The 17,145-nt window shown below is 39.4% G+C and overlaps 1 protein-coding gene across 1 annotated transcript in view; it reads left to right on the plus strand.

The window, feature by feature from the left end:
• Positions 1 to 277: 277 nt before the first annotated feature.
• BAG1 (BAG cochaperone 1) overlaps positions 278 to 17,145 on the plus strand; it is a 616,246-nt gene continuing 599,378 nt past the window's right edge. Inside the window, exon 1 of the mRNA XM_044065597.1 lies at positions 278 to 383. Coding sequence (XP_043921532.1) covers positions 347 to 383 — 37 coding nt within the window. The 5' untranslated portion in view covers positions 278 to 346. The remainder of the gene's footprint in view (positions 384 to 17,145) is intronic.

Raw genomic sequence — 17,145 nt, forward strand, 5'->3', positions numbered from 1 at the left:
AATATGACCCCAAATGAGGAATGCTCTTCGTAATGAGGTAGCCACTAGATGTATGAATTTTTCACTGCCTCTGTCAGTTTTGCCAGCGGGGACGAGTATTGTTGACATACTGCTGTGCACCGAGTGAGGTTTGCTACCAAGCATCTCATTTGAGTTACAGTTTTATACCACGTTTTAATGCAATACATATCGACTGATGGACCTTGCGTTGCGATTACTTTATACTGCTGTAGTTCCGGTTACAGTTCGCACTAAGCATGCGTAGTGCTTTCTATTCGCTTTGCAAATTGCTGACACCACGTGGGAGAATGTGTTGTAACAGCGGAAGTATTCAGAAACGTAAAACATGGCTGAAGAAGTAACTACAGTAACAGTTAAGCATGGTACTTAGCAATAATTTAATGTATTGTTCATTTTGTAAGTTATGGATTGGAGGTTGTGTAAACTAGTTATGATTCAAAGAGTAAACGCATTTTGTAATGTAATTGCATACCTTTCAAATGTCCATGATTTTGTTAGTCCCATTTCTTAAAATTGTTTGGTAAATCACTGTGGATTATTACTGTCAATAATGGCAAGACGTAGAGTTTTGTACTTATTTAAATTATGCAAAACCATTTGTTCTATAAAATTGTATATGAATTGGAGTAATATTTAAAAACTGTCCATATTTTTTTGGGGTTGACTTCCAAATATTTTGGTTTTGTCCTCCAGTCAACTTTTTTTCAGCAAAGGAGTTGGGTAATGAGAATTTAATTGACATTAAACATAAAAAGCTTTGAATACCCTTGATTGTAGCAGTTTTGGCTGTCGGTAGTTGCGCGTAGAAAGTTTCTGATCTGTTAAGTTTTACTTTATGAGGGTATTCACACTGGCGGGTTTTTTTTGTCTTGTCATCAGCTGGCGTCTTGCATAGAAGTGTGAATTTCAGACTTCATATACTTCAAAAAATGTATGCTAATGCAAAACCTGTTATTTTAATTTCTGTCTGAGTTCATTAGAGCAATATTTAAAATCTGTCCCTGATTTGGACCTTTGCCGTCCTTTTGTTATTGTCTAGAATTCTTGTGCTAAGAAGGTGAGAAGTAATTGTAGTTGGTATGTTTATCCATGGGATAGCGAAGCAGCACTGACTGTTTGGTATTTTTTATTTATTTAGTTTACATTTGTTAACCGGGGGTGTCTAACTGAGCCGAAAAAGGCCCCTTTTCAGCAGAGGCCCGGGGAGAAAAGCTCAAAATAGAAAAATTACAGATATATTTAGTTATTTAGACATGATCAGTATACACACAAATTACACAAGACATGTTTTGACAGTGGTATGCAGCACATCAACAGTTACAATGGAGAGAACAAACAAAAATATTTAAAAATAAAGGTAATTAATAGATTTGTGGTGTACAGCTAAAATATGGAAACATAGGTAGAATACGTAGTACACAGGTACAGTACATACATTGTAGATTAGCCAGTGTTTGTGAGTAAGATTGAAAACTATTATCAAGTACTCTAGGTTTAGTATGTGTACCTTACCACGTTCACTATCCTGGGGAGCAATCATGGCACTGCCAACTTTGCTTGAGATGTTGCCTGATGAGGTCTTTAAAGGAGGCTTTGGATGATGTGCTTGGATTATGAGGCATATGGTGATAACTGATAGTTAAACTCTAATGGCATTCCCAGTGCATCATCATTTCATATTTGTCAGGTTTTCCAGGATTGTACACGTTATCAGTGTGTTTTATTTGTAAAATGTTTTATTAAAACAACTTACGGTGTCTGGCAATGGTACAGATTTTGCATTTTAAAGTACAGTCGCTTAAATCTTTATTTGCAGTCCAAATGACTTTCTGTTGCTCCTTAGAGGTTATTATATTTTACTTTGTTGCTGTGCAGCTTGGTTTTGTTATACGGACGGACAATGTTTTCTCTTCAGTGATGTAATATGGGTGCTTAGGGTGTTCCTCTGTCAGCAGCACATTTACTTTATTTTACTTTATTTATTTGGCTACTTTGATATCCTACTTTTTTTTTATTGAGTCTGACAAGGCTGTCAGCTTGCTCTGATATTTCTCTAGCAGTCAATTAGAAACAGGAACACTTGAGAATTGCTATTTTATTAGTGAAAAAAATCAGTTATTTAGCAGTTCTGTCTTTATGAAGTTAATCAGTAAATCGAGGAAGAGCACGGCTAAATTTTAGGGGAATACGATAGGTGCTGAGAAATATATATTTTTAATGGTAATGTCTTGTAGAACTGTCTGATTTAGTAGGCTTGAAAGAAAACTTATTTAGAGGTTTTTTTTATTTATTTATTCATACTCCGGATTGGAGTTCCAAGACACCTTTTTTACCTGATGCATGAAGTTGGTCATCTATGACTGATTTTAGATACACACACACACACACACACACACACACACACACACACACACACACACACACACAACAATTCTGGCTGCATTCAGTACCTAGGTTTAAAACTTTTCGTTGCCATATTGTGTGTCTTGTACTGTAGTATTCACAGTCAAGTTGATGAACATAGTGAAGGGAGGAGAAGAATCTTTGCAAATTTATTGTTGTGTTTAACTGGATTAGTAAACTGACCAGAATAGTCTGTTTTTGGAGGAGCAGAGGGATGACACCCTGACTGGGATGTAGCAGAACTGGGTTTGATTAAGGGACCCAATCACTGAAGATCTGGCTGGAGTTAGGAATGAGCAGCATTTTGCCAGTCCTGAGGGCAAGAATTTTTCCAGCAGTGCTGCAATCTGTGGTGGACACCATGAGCTTATTTGAACCCTTAAGTAAATAGTGGGAAATGCACTGACATTTCACTTTTGGACTTTTTTTAATTTGTTTATCCTTTGTTTACATGGGTTAGTCCCCTAATAGTCTGTTTTAAAAGGAGACCCAAGGTGATATTTATACTACTAGGGGAAATACAGCCAGGGCATCTGGGAACTTCCTCTACTCTTTTTTAATAGGTGCTCTGGGATCTTTTACACCCCCATGAGCTGCCACCAACTTAAGCAGATGGGGCCTCGGTTTATTGTCTCACCAAAAGGAAGGACATGGATCAGCACTGCCATCATTTGCACTTCAGGCCTGGTGTGGGACATAGATTAGGACATACACATAACATTTGAACCACCTGAGTATGACGGCTTCCCTTAGTTAGATGCTTACTCAAGCTGGCTGTTTGGCTTTGACCATCCTTATGGGGAAGTGAATGAGTCATAAAGACAAGGAAGGCTTGAAGGTTTGATAAAGGAATTGACCAGTTTTCAGTTATAACCCAGGCCAAGTGCAAAAAAAAAAACACACACAAAAAACAGAAAATAATAGAATAAGAAACATAAATATTACTGTACAAGCATCATCAAGCAGTTGCAAAATAAGAAATCAGTATTTTAGCTGTTGGGCAGCTGACAGATTATTCAAACGTTCTTAGTTACAACTTGCATGGCTTTTTATTCTATGCATTATTACATTTAAAAAGTAATACCGATTTATATTGTGCCGGGATGAAACACATTGTCAAAAGTTGTTATAGAAGATGATGAAGTAGATAGGTTGCCCATAGTAAATGGAGGCTAGTATGACTCTGGTCATTAAGTACTTTCCAACAATATGGAAATTGTCATAAAATGCTAAATAAAAATTGTTGTGAGCAAGAGATTGTCTTGCAAATAGTACAAAGTTATGTAGAAAAATGTACATGCATTTGAAAGTAGAGAAATAGTGAGGCGGCAATCCAAAATAATATGAAATGAGAAGGACTAGAAAATTTATTGAGAAAAGTACATATGGGTAGTTCACTTGGGTTCACAGGAACTGTATTTGTGTTTTCCAAAGAAATGATGGAAGAAGAAATATTTTTTTCTTGGGATTCTTCATGAATGGTTGCAGAAAATAATTAGTGTGGAGAGGCATATAAAGGTGTAATAACAACTGTATGCAAAAGTGAATTTCAAATATTCTAAACCCATAACTATATGTAATTATGATTGTAATGCATTAAACCTTACTTGAATGTTTTCATTAAAAAAGTAGTGAATGTTGGAGAAGGGGTATTTATGACAAGGAAAAAGTAAACAAATCTCTAATTTTAGTGAAAGCCTTTGGGAATAGTTTTATTAATATAAAGAAACTAGTTGAATTAGTGGCATGTAGCATAGAAGAGTCATTAACAATATAGATCATAAGAGCTTTTGGAAAAAGAGAGATAATTAACTTGTTAGAATATGTGTATGAGATGAGAAGACACAAATAAGAATGTTAGGAAATGTCTGAAAGGAAGTAAAGGATGAGAAATGGGTGAAGTAAGGGTGCCCCATTAGTGGGTCATTTTGTTAGCTGTGAATGCAGTTATAGAAAGATGTCAAAGATATTGAGGAGAAGATGGGAAATAGAAAGTGCTGTGTCTTATGCAGATGGCCTGATATTTAACTCTAAGAAGAAAAATTGGATACAAAATTGATTGTTGAGGTAAAGAAATTTATAATAAATAGTGTGGTAAAGCTAAGTAAACTGCAAGGTAGATTGACAGGAGGTGTAGTGAGTATAGAAGGGATATATTGTTTTAATATGGAAGTAAAAATATTAGTAAGAAGTTTAAGCTTCACTCTCGAGGTAAATTTCTTGGCATCCATGTCTCAAACACATAATCTGTAGGTTATGATTGGCGGCCCGATCATAATTCTCTATATTATGTATACTGTGTGTTGGAATAAGTGAAACTGTTATGGGTTGTGGAAAATCTTTAAAGATGCTGGGTGTTGCACTTTGAGGTATCTTTTGATTGAAAGAGCAGCCCCCTCTCCCTTTCAGAAGCAGGTTATAGCAGTACTACCTGATTGGTAAATGGGACACAACCCAACCCCAGTATGGTTCTCACTGGAGTAAAGTGGAATACTAAAAGTTATAAAATGTGGTGGGTTTCTGTTATGAAGTTTCTTCATTTGAGATACTCACACATACATGCTAGCTCCCTCTCCAAAATATATGTGAAGGCAGCAGACATTGCCTAGCTATGACATAACTTAGCACCTTTCCAGACATCTATAGTTTTAATGCATATTCCTGTAAAGTCACTTTCACAGGACAAAACACTAATTTTTAATTATCTTGGTAGCAGCTTCTTAGCTTACTGTCTCAAGAGCAGACCAAATGGCTTTAGCAATTCTGATTTTTATGCAATATGTTCAGAATATGTACTTTTACAACCTTCACCATTGGTACCTCCTTATGGTTATCAGGTTTTAAAACAGGAAAATAATGGGGCATCTCAGTAAGCAGAATACATTTATAAAAGGAATATATTTTCACCACTGTGAGAAAATACTTGTTGGAATCTTATTTATAAAACCATTAAATCTCTTGCATATGTCATGGTCCTTGTTTCAGTGCCACCTAAAGGCTGAGGTATTTCACACAGCAGGCAGAGAGTTTACTTAGTCTTGCATATTCTCATAGTTTTATATGTTACCAAAGCAGTTGTTATACAAGATAACATGTTACTTGTAGAATTTTTAAGAATGGAGTGAGAAAAACTAAGCAACTGCACCTTTTCTTTTCTTTTAGAAAGTGCCAGCCACAAGGGACAGTTTTTCAGGGGAGTTCAACTTGAAAATTGCTAGATTGGACCATGTGAAAACTGCCTGTCCCCCTCCCCCCGAAAAGGAAAGGAGACTCAATATTTGAAAAAAAATGTTTTAATGTTATAGAAAACTATAGTACTGCAACTTTAAACTATAATAATGTGCCAACAGAAGTGAAGTGAAACTTTGCAACATTGAGTCTTAGTTTTTGATAATAAAATGACCATTTGAGTTTTGTGTGTTTCTGTAATGTCCCGCAGAATGCCATGTTTCAATATGAAATATTTCACTTTGAGGACTTGAAATGCTGGGAGCTCTTAATGGGGCATTTGTATTTGTAGACCAGCCTGCCAGTAAGTTTTAAAAGAAAAGTGTAGCCTTTATGGGAAAGTACCCTATCTTTTGTTTAGATGTTAAAGAAATAGGAATATGCTGTCCATTCCTGTATACAGTAACACAACTATGATGTTACTACTGCCCATCTGTATGCCTACAGTCTGTTTATCTTAACTTAGTACAGCTGCAAAGCTGTCACCCTAATGTCGTGTTGCCAAATAGTGCTTGGCTGTCCAGTTCTGTTTTTGGCGCTTTGTGCAGATTCTGCACATCCTCCCAGTGTCCACATCGGTTTTCGCTAGGTGCGTTATTTTCCTTCAGCTTCCCAAATGTGTTGCAGGTGAATGGCAATACTCCTAAATAAATTCTAGGTGTGTGCATCCTGTGATGAATTGGTGCCCTGTTCAAGATTAGTTCACGGCCTTGCTTCCACTTACAGCCAGGATAGGCTTTAGTTCCACCTCAAGCTTGTATTTGATTAAGTGGATCATCAGACCGTGACTATATTAGTGGGTATAACTTTTTTACTTCATTTGCACAGAGTACTATTGGGAAGTACAAATCTGAACGCTTAAACATTCCAATGGAAGCTTAAACATTCTAGTGGGACCTTTAATGTTTCTGGTAATATTGCTCTTGGCTAACTTTTTAATTTGAAAATGTAAGTGCCAGGGAAATGTTTTCACATTTGTGTTTGGTGTTCTACATTTCATTTACTTTGTGTACAACGAATAGCAAGGCATTCTTTTTGTTTTAACCCTGGTTATAGATTTCTTTGCCATATGATCTGACCTCTGTGCACATAAGCATTTGGAGCTGTGCTGCAAATCTTGAAGTATATTCCTAATTCACAGTACGTGTTCCAAAAAAAAAATTCTGGAATTTTCTAAACTAACTTTTTAATTGCACTGCAAGATAGCTGACGCAGTTTAAAAGGAAAAAAAATATATATCTGAAGTAAAAGATACCAATAGAAAAAAAAGATTATATGCATGTATATATGTTTTATTTGATTTCATCTTTATCAAGGAAGTACATTCTGCACACTGTGCTTTGGTTTAAAGGCTTCTTTACTGACATTTTTTACTGATTTTTTATGCAACTGGCGGTGGTGAATTGACATACAATAAGAATGAACTTCATTGATGTTTACAAGGAAGTTTCCTGTAGTACTGTACAGCAATGAATCGCTGCAAAATGTTCTGGAAAAAAAGTATTGCTATGTACATAGTGCATATACTCTTGTTAACTCTAGAACATAGGTGCTGCTTTGCCTATGTTACAGTGAGCCTCCCTTAAGCTCTAGGAAAGTGTCCAAGCCTCTCCTAGATAATAAAAAAAGTAATCTGGAACTCTTCATGAAATTCATATGTGCATACATTCGTATGTGTATATGTGAAATTAATATAAGTACTTATGTGTATGTGTATGCATGCTGCTATGTACAGCAGTGGCCTGATCCTGAATACAAAACACCCACACAGATTTGAAATAATCACAGTATTCCTTAGTACATACTGTTGATTTGGAAGAAATACTCACACATTCATTAAGCATTGTCCTTCTTTTGCTTGGGTTCCTATTACATAATCGAACGCTAGAAATAGCGAATGCTCATTTGTCCAACCCAAATGCACAAAACCACAGAATATCGAAGGAACGGATCAAAATTCGCTGGGCCGTTCTCCGGACTTTGCTGTTTTCTTCACTGTGGTGCAATCTTGGAGCTGGTATATTTAAGGTGGGGGGGGGGTGAAGCCCTTCACTTTATGTTGCCTGTACATTTTATTTTGTATCCGCAAATGTTCCCTTCGACATTTTGTGGTTTCATGCATTTGGGTTCGATTAATAGATCGTTCACTATTTCTAGCTTTCAATCATGTAATATGACCCCTTTTGCTTTTAGCCTGGTCGGGCATAAAACAAATGCTGAATGTTTAAATGTGCACCATGTTCTGTCTTGTTTAGGCCTCTTTAAGGAGACTGGCTTCATTTAAAAACCACTGGAGTTGGTTTAACAGTAATTCAAGCACTTTTAAAAAAAAAATCAGATTTCTATTGCACTGGATTGCTTAATACTAGTTTATTGTAATGTGCAGTATAAAACAGAATATAAAAGCAGCAGATATAAATGTCATAGCAGCATATATAGATGGTATGTATCAGCATAATATGTCAAATAACTAAAAGCAAAAAAGTAATTTAACAATATCTGAGCAAGTCATGAACCAGACTCTGAGAGCTCTGTCTGTCCTAAATGTACATATTGTATTACTTGTGTTCAGTAACTTTCCTGTGGTAGCTGTATCCACCCCTTCAACCTTGATTCCCAGGCCTTGCCTAGTGGGTGCCTAACGGTACCTAACCATCTCTTCTTTATCTAGCATTCTATTGCAAATACACAACTTTTTCCCTGAGAATGGAACATTCTCTTATTTTTTTTTTCCCTTAAGAGCTGTTATTTCTGCACACGTCTCATGCTTAGTCAGAAAAGTTATCTTTTCCCTTCTACTGAATTTCCTTTTTCTGAAACTGTGTGCATAAAGTGAAGACACAGGCCTGACTGCACATACTCGGGCCAATGCAAGGTCTGTACTAATATGTTTTTATTCTACTTTGTCTTAACAACTACTTTTAATTAAAGCCCTGCTCTTACACATTTCAACTTATTTAAATGTTTGAATCTTTGGTTTCATTTATGCTTTGTTGCTCCATTTCAAGATAGACAGCAGTAAACCTCTCCTGATGGAAATGCTTAAATTTATGAAGTGACCATGTTTTTTCACTTTGTTTTATCTGGTAGGGACTAGCTACTAACTGTTTTTTACTTTCATGTTGTATCATATTAGTTGTGAATGACTGGGGAGAATAGCGCAATTTGCTGTTGCTCTGTATGGTGATTTTCCCTCTATTGTACATGGCTGCTTGGGAAAAAATAAAAATGAAAACATTGAGCAGGTAGATGCCCACTGATATTCAGTGGGCCTGATTCTTCTGGTGAGTAAGATGAAGCAGTTCACGGAAGGACAACTGAAATTATGTAGTCTGAGTTAGGGAATAGAAGTGAAAGCAGTTTGTTAAAGGAAGCTGATAACTATGTGAAAACACGTTTGGGTGAGGCATGATAAAACGTTTTAAGTGCTTTAGACAATCATCAACATCTAAGAGGATATCTTTTAGGAAAAACATACTTCCAAGAATGGGCAAGCATTGTTTGAAGATATCTGGATGCAGGCGATTGTCACTGCATGGCAGTACTTTTCTGCAGGGAGGAAGAGGGCTACTTGAATTAGCCTTTCTTAAAAACTCAATGACTTGAATCCAATGAAGGAATTTAAGAGCACATGGATCTGCCAGATGATTGGGATGAGGAAGTAGAAGAGTCTTGAGTAGAAGGATACTTAGCTTATCAGATGGGGCGGTAGGGAGACGTTCAAAGACCAGGAGAGTTAGTGTTGTGGAGTAAGGAACAGAGCTGACCGCCTGGTAATGTGTGCCTGTGCAGGCTACTCCGGTTAGTAAGATGGATCTGACTAGGGGAACCACTTTCTGTGCTCACTGTGTAGATGGGTTCCCAGTGCATTGCTAATGAGATGCAGTTTTGAACAGAGTCATTATGCATCTCATTACTCGGAGATATCACAGTTTTGGTGTTTTGTGGGCATACAGTGTTTAGGGAGACTAGAGGATGTGTGGATTAGGAGGTATATGGATCCGAGTCAGTTTTTGTCACAAAGGTTGGACTGATCATTAACCTGCTGGCTTGGGGAGAAGCTGATCACTGTTGTACTGTTGAGGGAGCAGATGTAACATGGGATAGCTGCCACACGTTTATGTGTGGAAATCGACCATTGATTGGTAAGGAACCACTGATACTATATTCATTGCCAGGATGAAAAAGGTGTTTCCAAGGGATTCTGATTACCACAAGGATATAGTAGGTGTGGCTGGGGACAGCATTTTCCACTGTAGGAGGAGTGTCTGTGGCTCTAGTTGTTGAAAAACTGGGTGGTGATTAGCAAGGAAATTAATTCCTGATAAGATGTATGGTGGCTGAGATAGGGTACTTGGAACACCATGTGGCTATACAGGATGGTCTGCAGTCACCCTGGTATAGCTGGGGGACAGTCACTGAATCCTTCAGTGGGGTGGAAGTCCAAAGATGCTTATTGTTAGGGGTGTGTGTCTGGGCACTGTTTGCCTTTGATATGGAGACGACGGGGTTAAGGGTGGCTGGTGGTGGTTACAGGTGATCATACGGTTCAAGCTGAATGGGCACACTGTGGAGTATTTTTTCAGCAGCATTACAAATGTAAGACTTGCACTTGTCCATCGTCTGTGTATACTTTGGCAAAATCATATGGTATTCATGAATCTTACCTCATGTTTCTGGTTGATAGTGTTGGTGATTTCATAAGCAGTTGACTATATTTCCAGAAGTGGAAGGCTTTGGAAACTGCTAGGGTACGTTCTGGGAATGTTAAGTGTTCTCTTGTAGGAGTTATTAATAGTGACGGCAGTGGTAACATTTAAAACTACTGTTGTTGGATGTAGTTGAGATGTATTGTTTTGAGCAAAATTTAACTTATTTGTTATGATGGGATGAAATAATTTTGAAAAGATGTATGTATACCACCTCCTGCTACACATGATTGGAAGGAGCATGATTGCTTAGAAAATACTTGAACACCCATAAGTGACTGAAATGGATTCTGGCATCAAATCACAGGATGGTTCCACTGCAGGAACGAATGCTGTAACAAGCCACAGTACCCAGTCACTGCAGCAAATGATGCCTCTAAAAAAGTACTCTGTCACAATCCCAAGTGTTTCATACTGCAGATAGTCAGAAAATGCACGTTGACTGAAAACCTATTCTTGTAACTTTTGAAGTGAATTCACTTAGAAGGCTGTGAGAAAACAAGGTTTTGAAGCAACATGAATTTTTTTTTGTAGTCTGCAATATTAAACATTAGGGACTGTGACTGACTGCTGTTTTTTTAATCATTGTTTGTATCACAGTGAAATCTTTGTGTCACAGTGACTTGAGCTCTTTGGCCACTTGGTTATGGCATTCTTTCACACAGGGTATTTTTGTGCTATCTTGATGATGTAATAAGTACTTCAGTACCAGTTATTTTAATGACACAGATATAAAACATTTTTTATTGCAGGGTACAAATCCCCCACTACACCCTCACTTTGGGGCCGTTTCTGCACCACTGAGGAAATTAGATTAGATATTCTGTGAAGCAGAGCACAGTAGTGTGGCTCCACCACTGTTTTCACTCTGACATAAACAAGGAAGCAAATGATTTCCAAGACACATTGCTATGCAAAGATACACAGGCTAGCCTTAACCTTTAAAACAAATAACAGACTTGTGTGGAAATGCAGTTACTGACCTTCTGAATCTGCATTTTTTTAGCATGAACTAAAGCTGTTCTGTAATAATATACTATATATTGTTAAATTTCATGGGTTTATAATTGCATTGTAGTCATTGTGAAGAGGTATACGAGTTCTTTGTTTTATGTACTGTCACCCAGATGCTGGATGTAGTCTTTGAGATGTCCAGCAACTCCTCTCTTCTGGACCTGGTAATCACTAGCAACCCTACCATCATCTCTAACACCATCATTCAGTGACCACTGCCAAGTAATCTTCCAAATTATCCATCAATGACACTGCCCCCCCGACTAGTAACTTTCAGACCTAGACCCACCATCATTACAGAGAACCTCAGAAACACGTAGCAACTTTTGACTGGTCTCCCATTACCAACTTAACCGAACCTCAACTTGGCTGCAGCAGCTCTGACACACACCCTCTTCAACTTTGACTAATTCTTTCCTCTGTCGCAGAGCCTTTTCAAATACAACAACCCCCCGGCTAACCACTGAACTGAAAGCATTGCTCAACATTTGGGACAATCCGTGGTCTTCATGAAGACAAAACCCCTCTCCAGAAAATTATACTGCCTTTAACTCTCTGTGTAACTTAGCTAAGCAAGCCATATGCAGGCACAAAACCAACTACTTCAAAATCAAGCAACTTGCCCTTCTAGGCAAACCCAAACATTTTTGGCAGGAAGTTAATCTCCTAGGTTGTAAATCCACTGATTTCAACTCATCTCATATCACCAACCAGACCTCTCAAGGCCAACTGTCAACCTCCTGACTTTTTCAAATAATTCAGCTACCTACCCAGTGCCACAACCTCTACCTAACCCCTCGTCTTTTGTACCCCTCTTGTACTTAAAGTAAATTGCATGCAAAAAACATGTTCCCCTTCTTGGAAACGTACCCTTGGATGCAGCCTTCTCCCTTGGTTTATATCACTCTCAAAAAAACTGCCTTGTCATGCTTCTTCTACATATTTATAATCTCTGTTTAATTCAAAATATAATGTCAGATGTATGGAAAACTGCTGTGGTTAAACCCCTTCTCAAACAGCTTCAACCAGTAAATAAAAAACTGCCTTGTCATGCTTTTTCTACATATTTATAATCTCTGTTTAATTCAAAATATAATGTCAGATGTATGGAAAACTGCTGTGGTTAAACCCCTTCTCAAACAGCCTCAACCAGTAAATAAACCCCACTTCCACCCTATCTCCATCCTCCCTACACTTGGGAAAATACTTGGAAAAACTAATGTACATCCAACTGTCTGCTTAAATCCAACAGTACTACCTCCTCACACTTAACAGCATGGACTCTGGGCTGGCCGGAGCACGATGACAGCACTGTGGTCACTTACACATGAGATCCTTCTCAACATGGATAAAGGAAACCTTTCAGGAGGTTTTATTGACCTTATTAAAGCTTTTGATCTAATTGATCCAGTTCCTGCTCCTTCATTCCCTCCAAGAAGTCAGGGTTAGCTCCAACAATGTCATCTGGTTCCAACATTTCTTAAAGTAGGTATTTCAGAGTCCGATTAAGCACATCCATAGAGCTGCCAGCGCCGTTTACCAGATGAGTGCCCCAGGGATCCATACTTACCCCTCTTTTGTTTTCCATCTTCATTAACAAGCTTCCCTCTGATCTCCCCTACTTTCCTATTGCTTTCTTTGCAGATGACATGGTTATTCTTTGATCCAGTCTCTCACATTCAGCTATTGAAACCAAGCTTCAGTCTGACCTTCACTCCCTTAATTCTTGGCTAAGCAACCATAAGCTTCTCATAAACCCCTCTAAAACAAAACATGTGATATTTGAAACCTCTCAGAAGCTGAAAGACTCCTAAAAATTGCAATATCACAGATCACAATGGTTGCCCAATAGAAACGACCACACTTAACTTCCAAAGCCCCATTGAAAACACCAGGAAAAAGATCAGTTCTCTTTTATTCTGGTCCTGGAAAATATCTCCCTTTCTCTCCAGACCAGCTAGAGCTGCAATAGGCAAAGGAGTCGTCCTTGCTCAACTTGCATATGAGCTCTCCAATGCAGCCACAGCCTAAAAAAAAAACAAAAACGTTACCACTCTACAGTCAGTTGAAAACAAAATCTACCAGTTCATTTTCAATTCCTCCCCTCAGGAACACCACTGCATCACCCTGACCAAAGCTTAATGGCTACCAGTCTCCTACAGACTTGAAGTACTCTTGGGGTCTCTTGTTTTCAAAGTACTTTTAGACATGTGCCTTTCCACGCTTTGCATCTAAACTCTATAATAAAACCACACCTACAACCTCTTGCAATTAACTCCCTCACTCCAGACACCCCAAACTAAGTACTTGACCATTCCTACACTTCCTGTTTCCCCCACCTTCAGAGCTCAGCTCAGAAGATACCTTAATCAAAAATCTGACTGCAGGTGTTTTTCCACTGGGCACATAACCTAACTCCCTCCTTTCCTGCATCACTTCTATTTTGAACCTCTGGTCTCAGCTGCTGCTGTTTCCTTTTCATATTTACTACTAAAATTAGTTCACGTTTAATTTTCTACTCTAATATTATTTTTCTATTTTATTGATTGTCTATAGAATTATCTACCTTCTGTGATTACACTGTGTTTTATGAATGTATTCTATTTTCTTTTTTTTTTGAATCTCTCACCCAGGCTATGCCTGCAAATGATCTTTAGTGTTAGTGCAAGGTTATAATGCCTTCCACACACTTAGACCAGCTACTACACAGACAATATATTAAAAATAAATATACTACAAGGCTGGTCAAACAGGAAAATGCACTTGAGCTGCCCCATGTTCAAATCGCCATAGGCAAAATCCGATATCACTTCCTTGCCAGCTATAAGTCCCCATATATGACCCAGGAAACCCATGCCATGTATTTAAACTTTAGAAACACTAGCCATCTCACCCAATATCATATTCATGGGTGACTTTAATTGCCCCACTATTAACTGGGAATCCTGTACGCCACCAAATGTACAGGCACAGAGATTCCTGGATTTTGTAAACACATACTCCCTGACCCAGATAGTACACCCACCTGGGGTGCAGCCATACTGGATCTGGTCCTCAGTAATATGGAAGAGTGCTGCACACTCCCTACTGTAATGTCTTCCCTGGTAAGGTCAGACTACAAAATTGGCTCCTTTGAAGTAAAAATAAAACCTGGACACCTAGCTTAACCTGGAATATTCAAGAACTTCTCTAAGGCTACCCTCCTATTAAGGGATAACCTGGCAAAATTCCAAGCCCCCATAAACCCTGAGAACACTGCTGCCTATGCAGAAGTGTTCACAGAAACCATGTACAGGGATGTTAATAGCTGCATAAAGGCAGCTGTACCAACCAGGAAGAAGTACAGAACTAACTCAAAAAAACAAGCCACCCTGGTGGAGTCACAAAATCGGTAGTCTGTATAACAGAAGGAAGAAAATGTTGGCAGAACTTAGGAGGGTGCAGCACCCAGCAGGCTAAAAGTTCTCTCCTCAAACTACACAAATACCTCCGAGGGCAAATAAAGTCTGCCAAAACCAACTTTGAGGGGAATTTGGCCTCACAGGCCAAGAGCGACAGGGCATTCTTCAGCTATGTCTGCAACCTCAAAGACAATACACAATTGTGTGCAGAGCTCATTGTAAATGGAGCCACCTGTACTGAGCCAGAAGATATAGCAAACCTCCTGGCTGATAAATTCAGCTCCAACTTTACCCCTCTCTCCCCGTTAACCTTCCCTTAGGAAGTGCCATCAAATATAACTCCCCCTGCTATCACTAGGGAACAGGTCCTTAATGCTCTAAGACCAAGAACACTGCATCAGTGGGCCCAGACAGTATCCCAGGATGCCTTATAAATTGCATGAAACATGACCTACTGGGGCCTCTGGAATTGCTATTTAACTATAGCCTCCATATAGGCTTCGTGCCTCATGAATGGAGAACAGCAACAGCCATCCCTCTGCACAAAGGTGGGCCATCTACAGACCCATAAGTCTCACTAGTCTTGTATGTAAAGCCATGGAAAGCATTATTATGGAAGTGATCAGTAGTGATATAGTAAACCTCCAGACACCGGCCCCAACCCAGTTTGGTTTTGTCAAGGGCAGATCATGACTACTGAACCTGGTGGACTTTTTTAAGAAGGTCACCAAAGCAATGGATGAGGGCAGAATAGTTCACACTGCCTACGCTGGCCTGGCCAAGGCATTTGACACAATACCCCACTCAGGCATTGTTGACAAACTCGAGGTTCGATAAAAACTCACATGTCACTCGGATAGCCAGCTGGCTCACAGACAGACAGGACTGAGGAAGTTAGAATTGGGAGTGCATCTCTACAAAGAGGCCAGTCACAAGTGGAGTCCCTCAGGGATCAGTCCTTGGACTGCTCCTTTGTGGCATTTGCTTCTATGAAGTCAAGGTCAATGTCAGTGTTCTGTGGCTGACTAAATTTGCAGATTGTAAATTAGGAGCTGTCATTGATTCCCACACTGACACAAATGTTCTCCATGAGGGGCTGCCACAGACAAACAACTGGTGTCAGAGCCGTGCACTAAAACTAAATGCCAAGAAATGCATAATAGATGTTCTTCATCTCACATTGCTGCAGTCCTAACACTTGGGTAGTCCGCTGTCCCAGTCGGCCCGAATACCAAAGTATAAGGCTGACGTCGGTCAAGGCGCATTTGTCTGACATCAGGACGTCAGGGTACAAATGCGCATGACCGACGTCATATCCTCAGTCTTTTTTGCCGCATGGTCCGATGCAGAAGCAGTATTGCGAGTGCAGGTTGGCGTTCTGAAATTTTCTGAAGTCGGAGTTTCAGACCGAATCAAAGTTGGCTAAGTACCCCGTTGGGGAATATTTTGGTTTTTCTTGCCTCAGTATTTAACCGGATGTCAGAAAAAGTGAATAACTGTATTTCTTGTGGGAAACAGATACCTCATAGAGATTACCATACCTTGTGTATACCTTGCTTAGGGCCTGAGCACGGCGTTGTTGGCTGTCGCTTTTGTGCTAGATTTAACAAGCGCACTATTAAGAGCGATTAGATTGTGCCAGGTTAGTTTTGGGAAGCGTTGTAATTACAACATGCCGCCGGATGCCGGCGCGCTTAAATCTAAAAGCGCAAGGACAAAGCAGCGAAACCTAGGGTGGAAGAACCGTCTGTCCCGGACGTCGGTTCTTTAGAACTCGGTGGAGCGGTGGTTCTACCAGAAGTTCCTTTGGATTCTCAGGGAGAGACTTTACTGTTACAAGATGTGTCCTCTCAGGAGGTAGGCCAGGCTGAAGGGGCTTCTCAGGTAGCTGTTCTCCCCTCCCTTCCTAAGGTGGTTAGGCCCTCCTTCTGTTTCCAAGGCTTCTTCTAGAGGCAGGCCAGGGTTAACTTCAGTGGGGTCTCCTAGTTCTTCAGGGTCTCTGCCTAAGAAACATATGCTTAAAATGGCAGAAGATTTGATTGCTATGATTAGAGGTTCTATGCCCCCCCCTGATAAGAGGCCTAGGGTGGAACCTGAGCTTGAGAGTTTTGAGCAGTGTTCGGAGGCTTCTGAGTCTTCGGCTGAAGACTTGCAGGAGTATCCTCCTTATTCTGATTCTGATGTAGATGACTCTACACCTTGCTTCTCCTCCTGAGGATTTTTCTTTTCAGAGACTCTTCATTCCATGAGGGAGCATTTTAAATGGGAAGGTCAAGATTTCTCTGATTCCAGGAAAAGGCTTAGGGAATTTTGTTTCTACCCCAGCATAGGCCTTTAGCTATACCTCCTGTTCTGGATGTGGTAGAGGA

This window comes from Protopterus annectens, chromosome 3.part0 (genome assembly GCF_019279795.1).
Source record: "Protopterus annectens isolate FY-2018-M chromosome 3.part0, PAN1.0, whole genome shotgun sequence".
NCBI classification, from domain to species: domain Eukaryota; kingdom Metazoa; phylum Chordata; order Ceratodontiformes; family Protopteridae; genus Protopterus; species Protopterus annectens.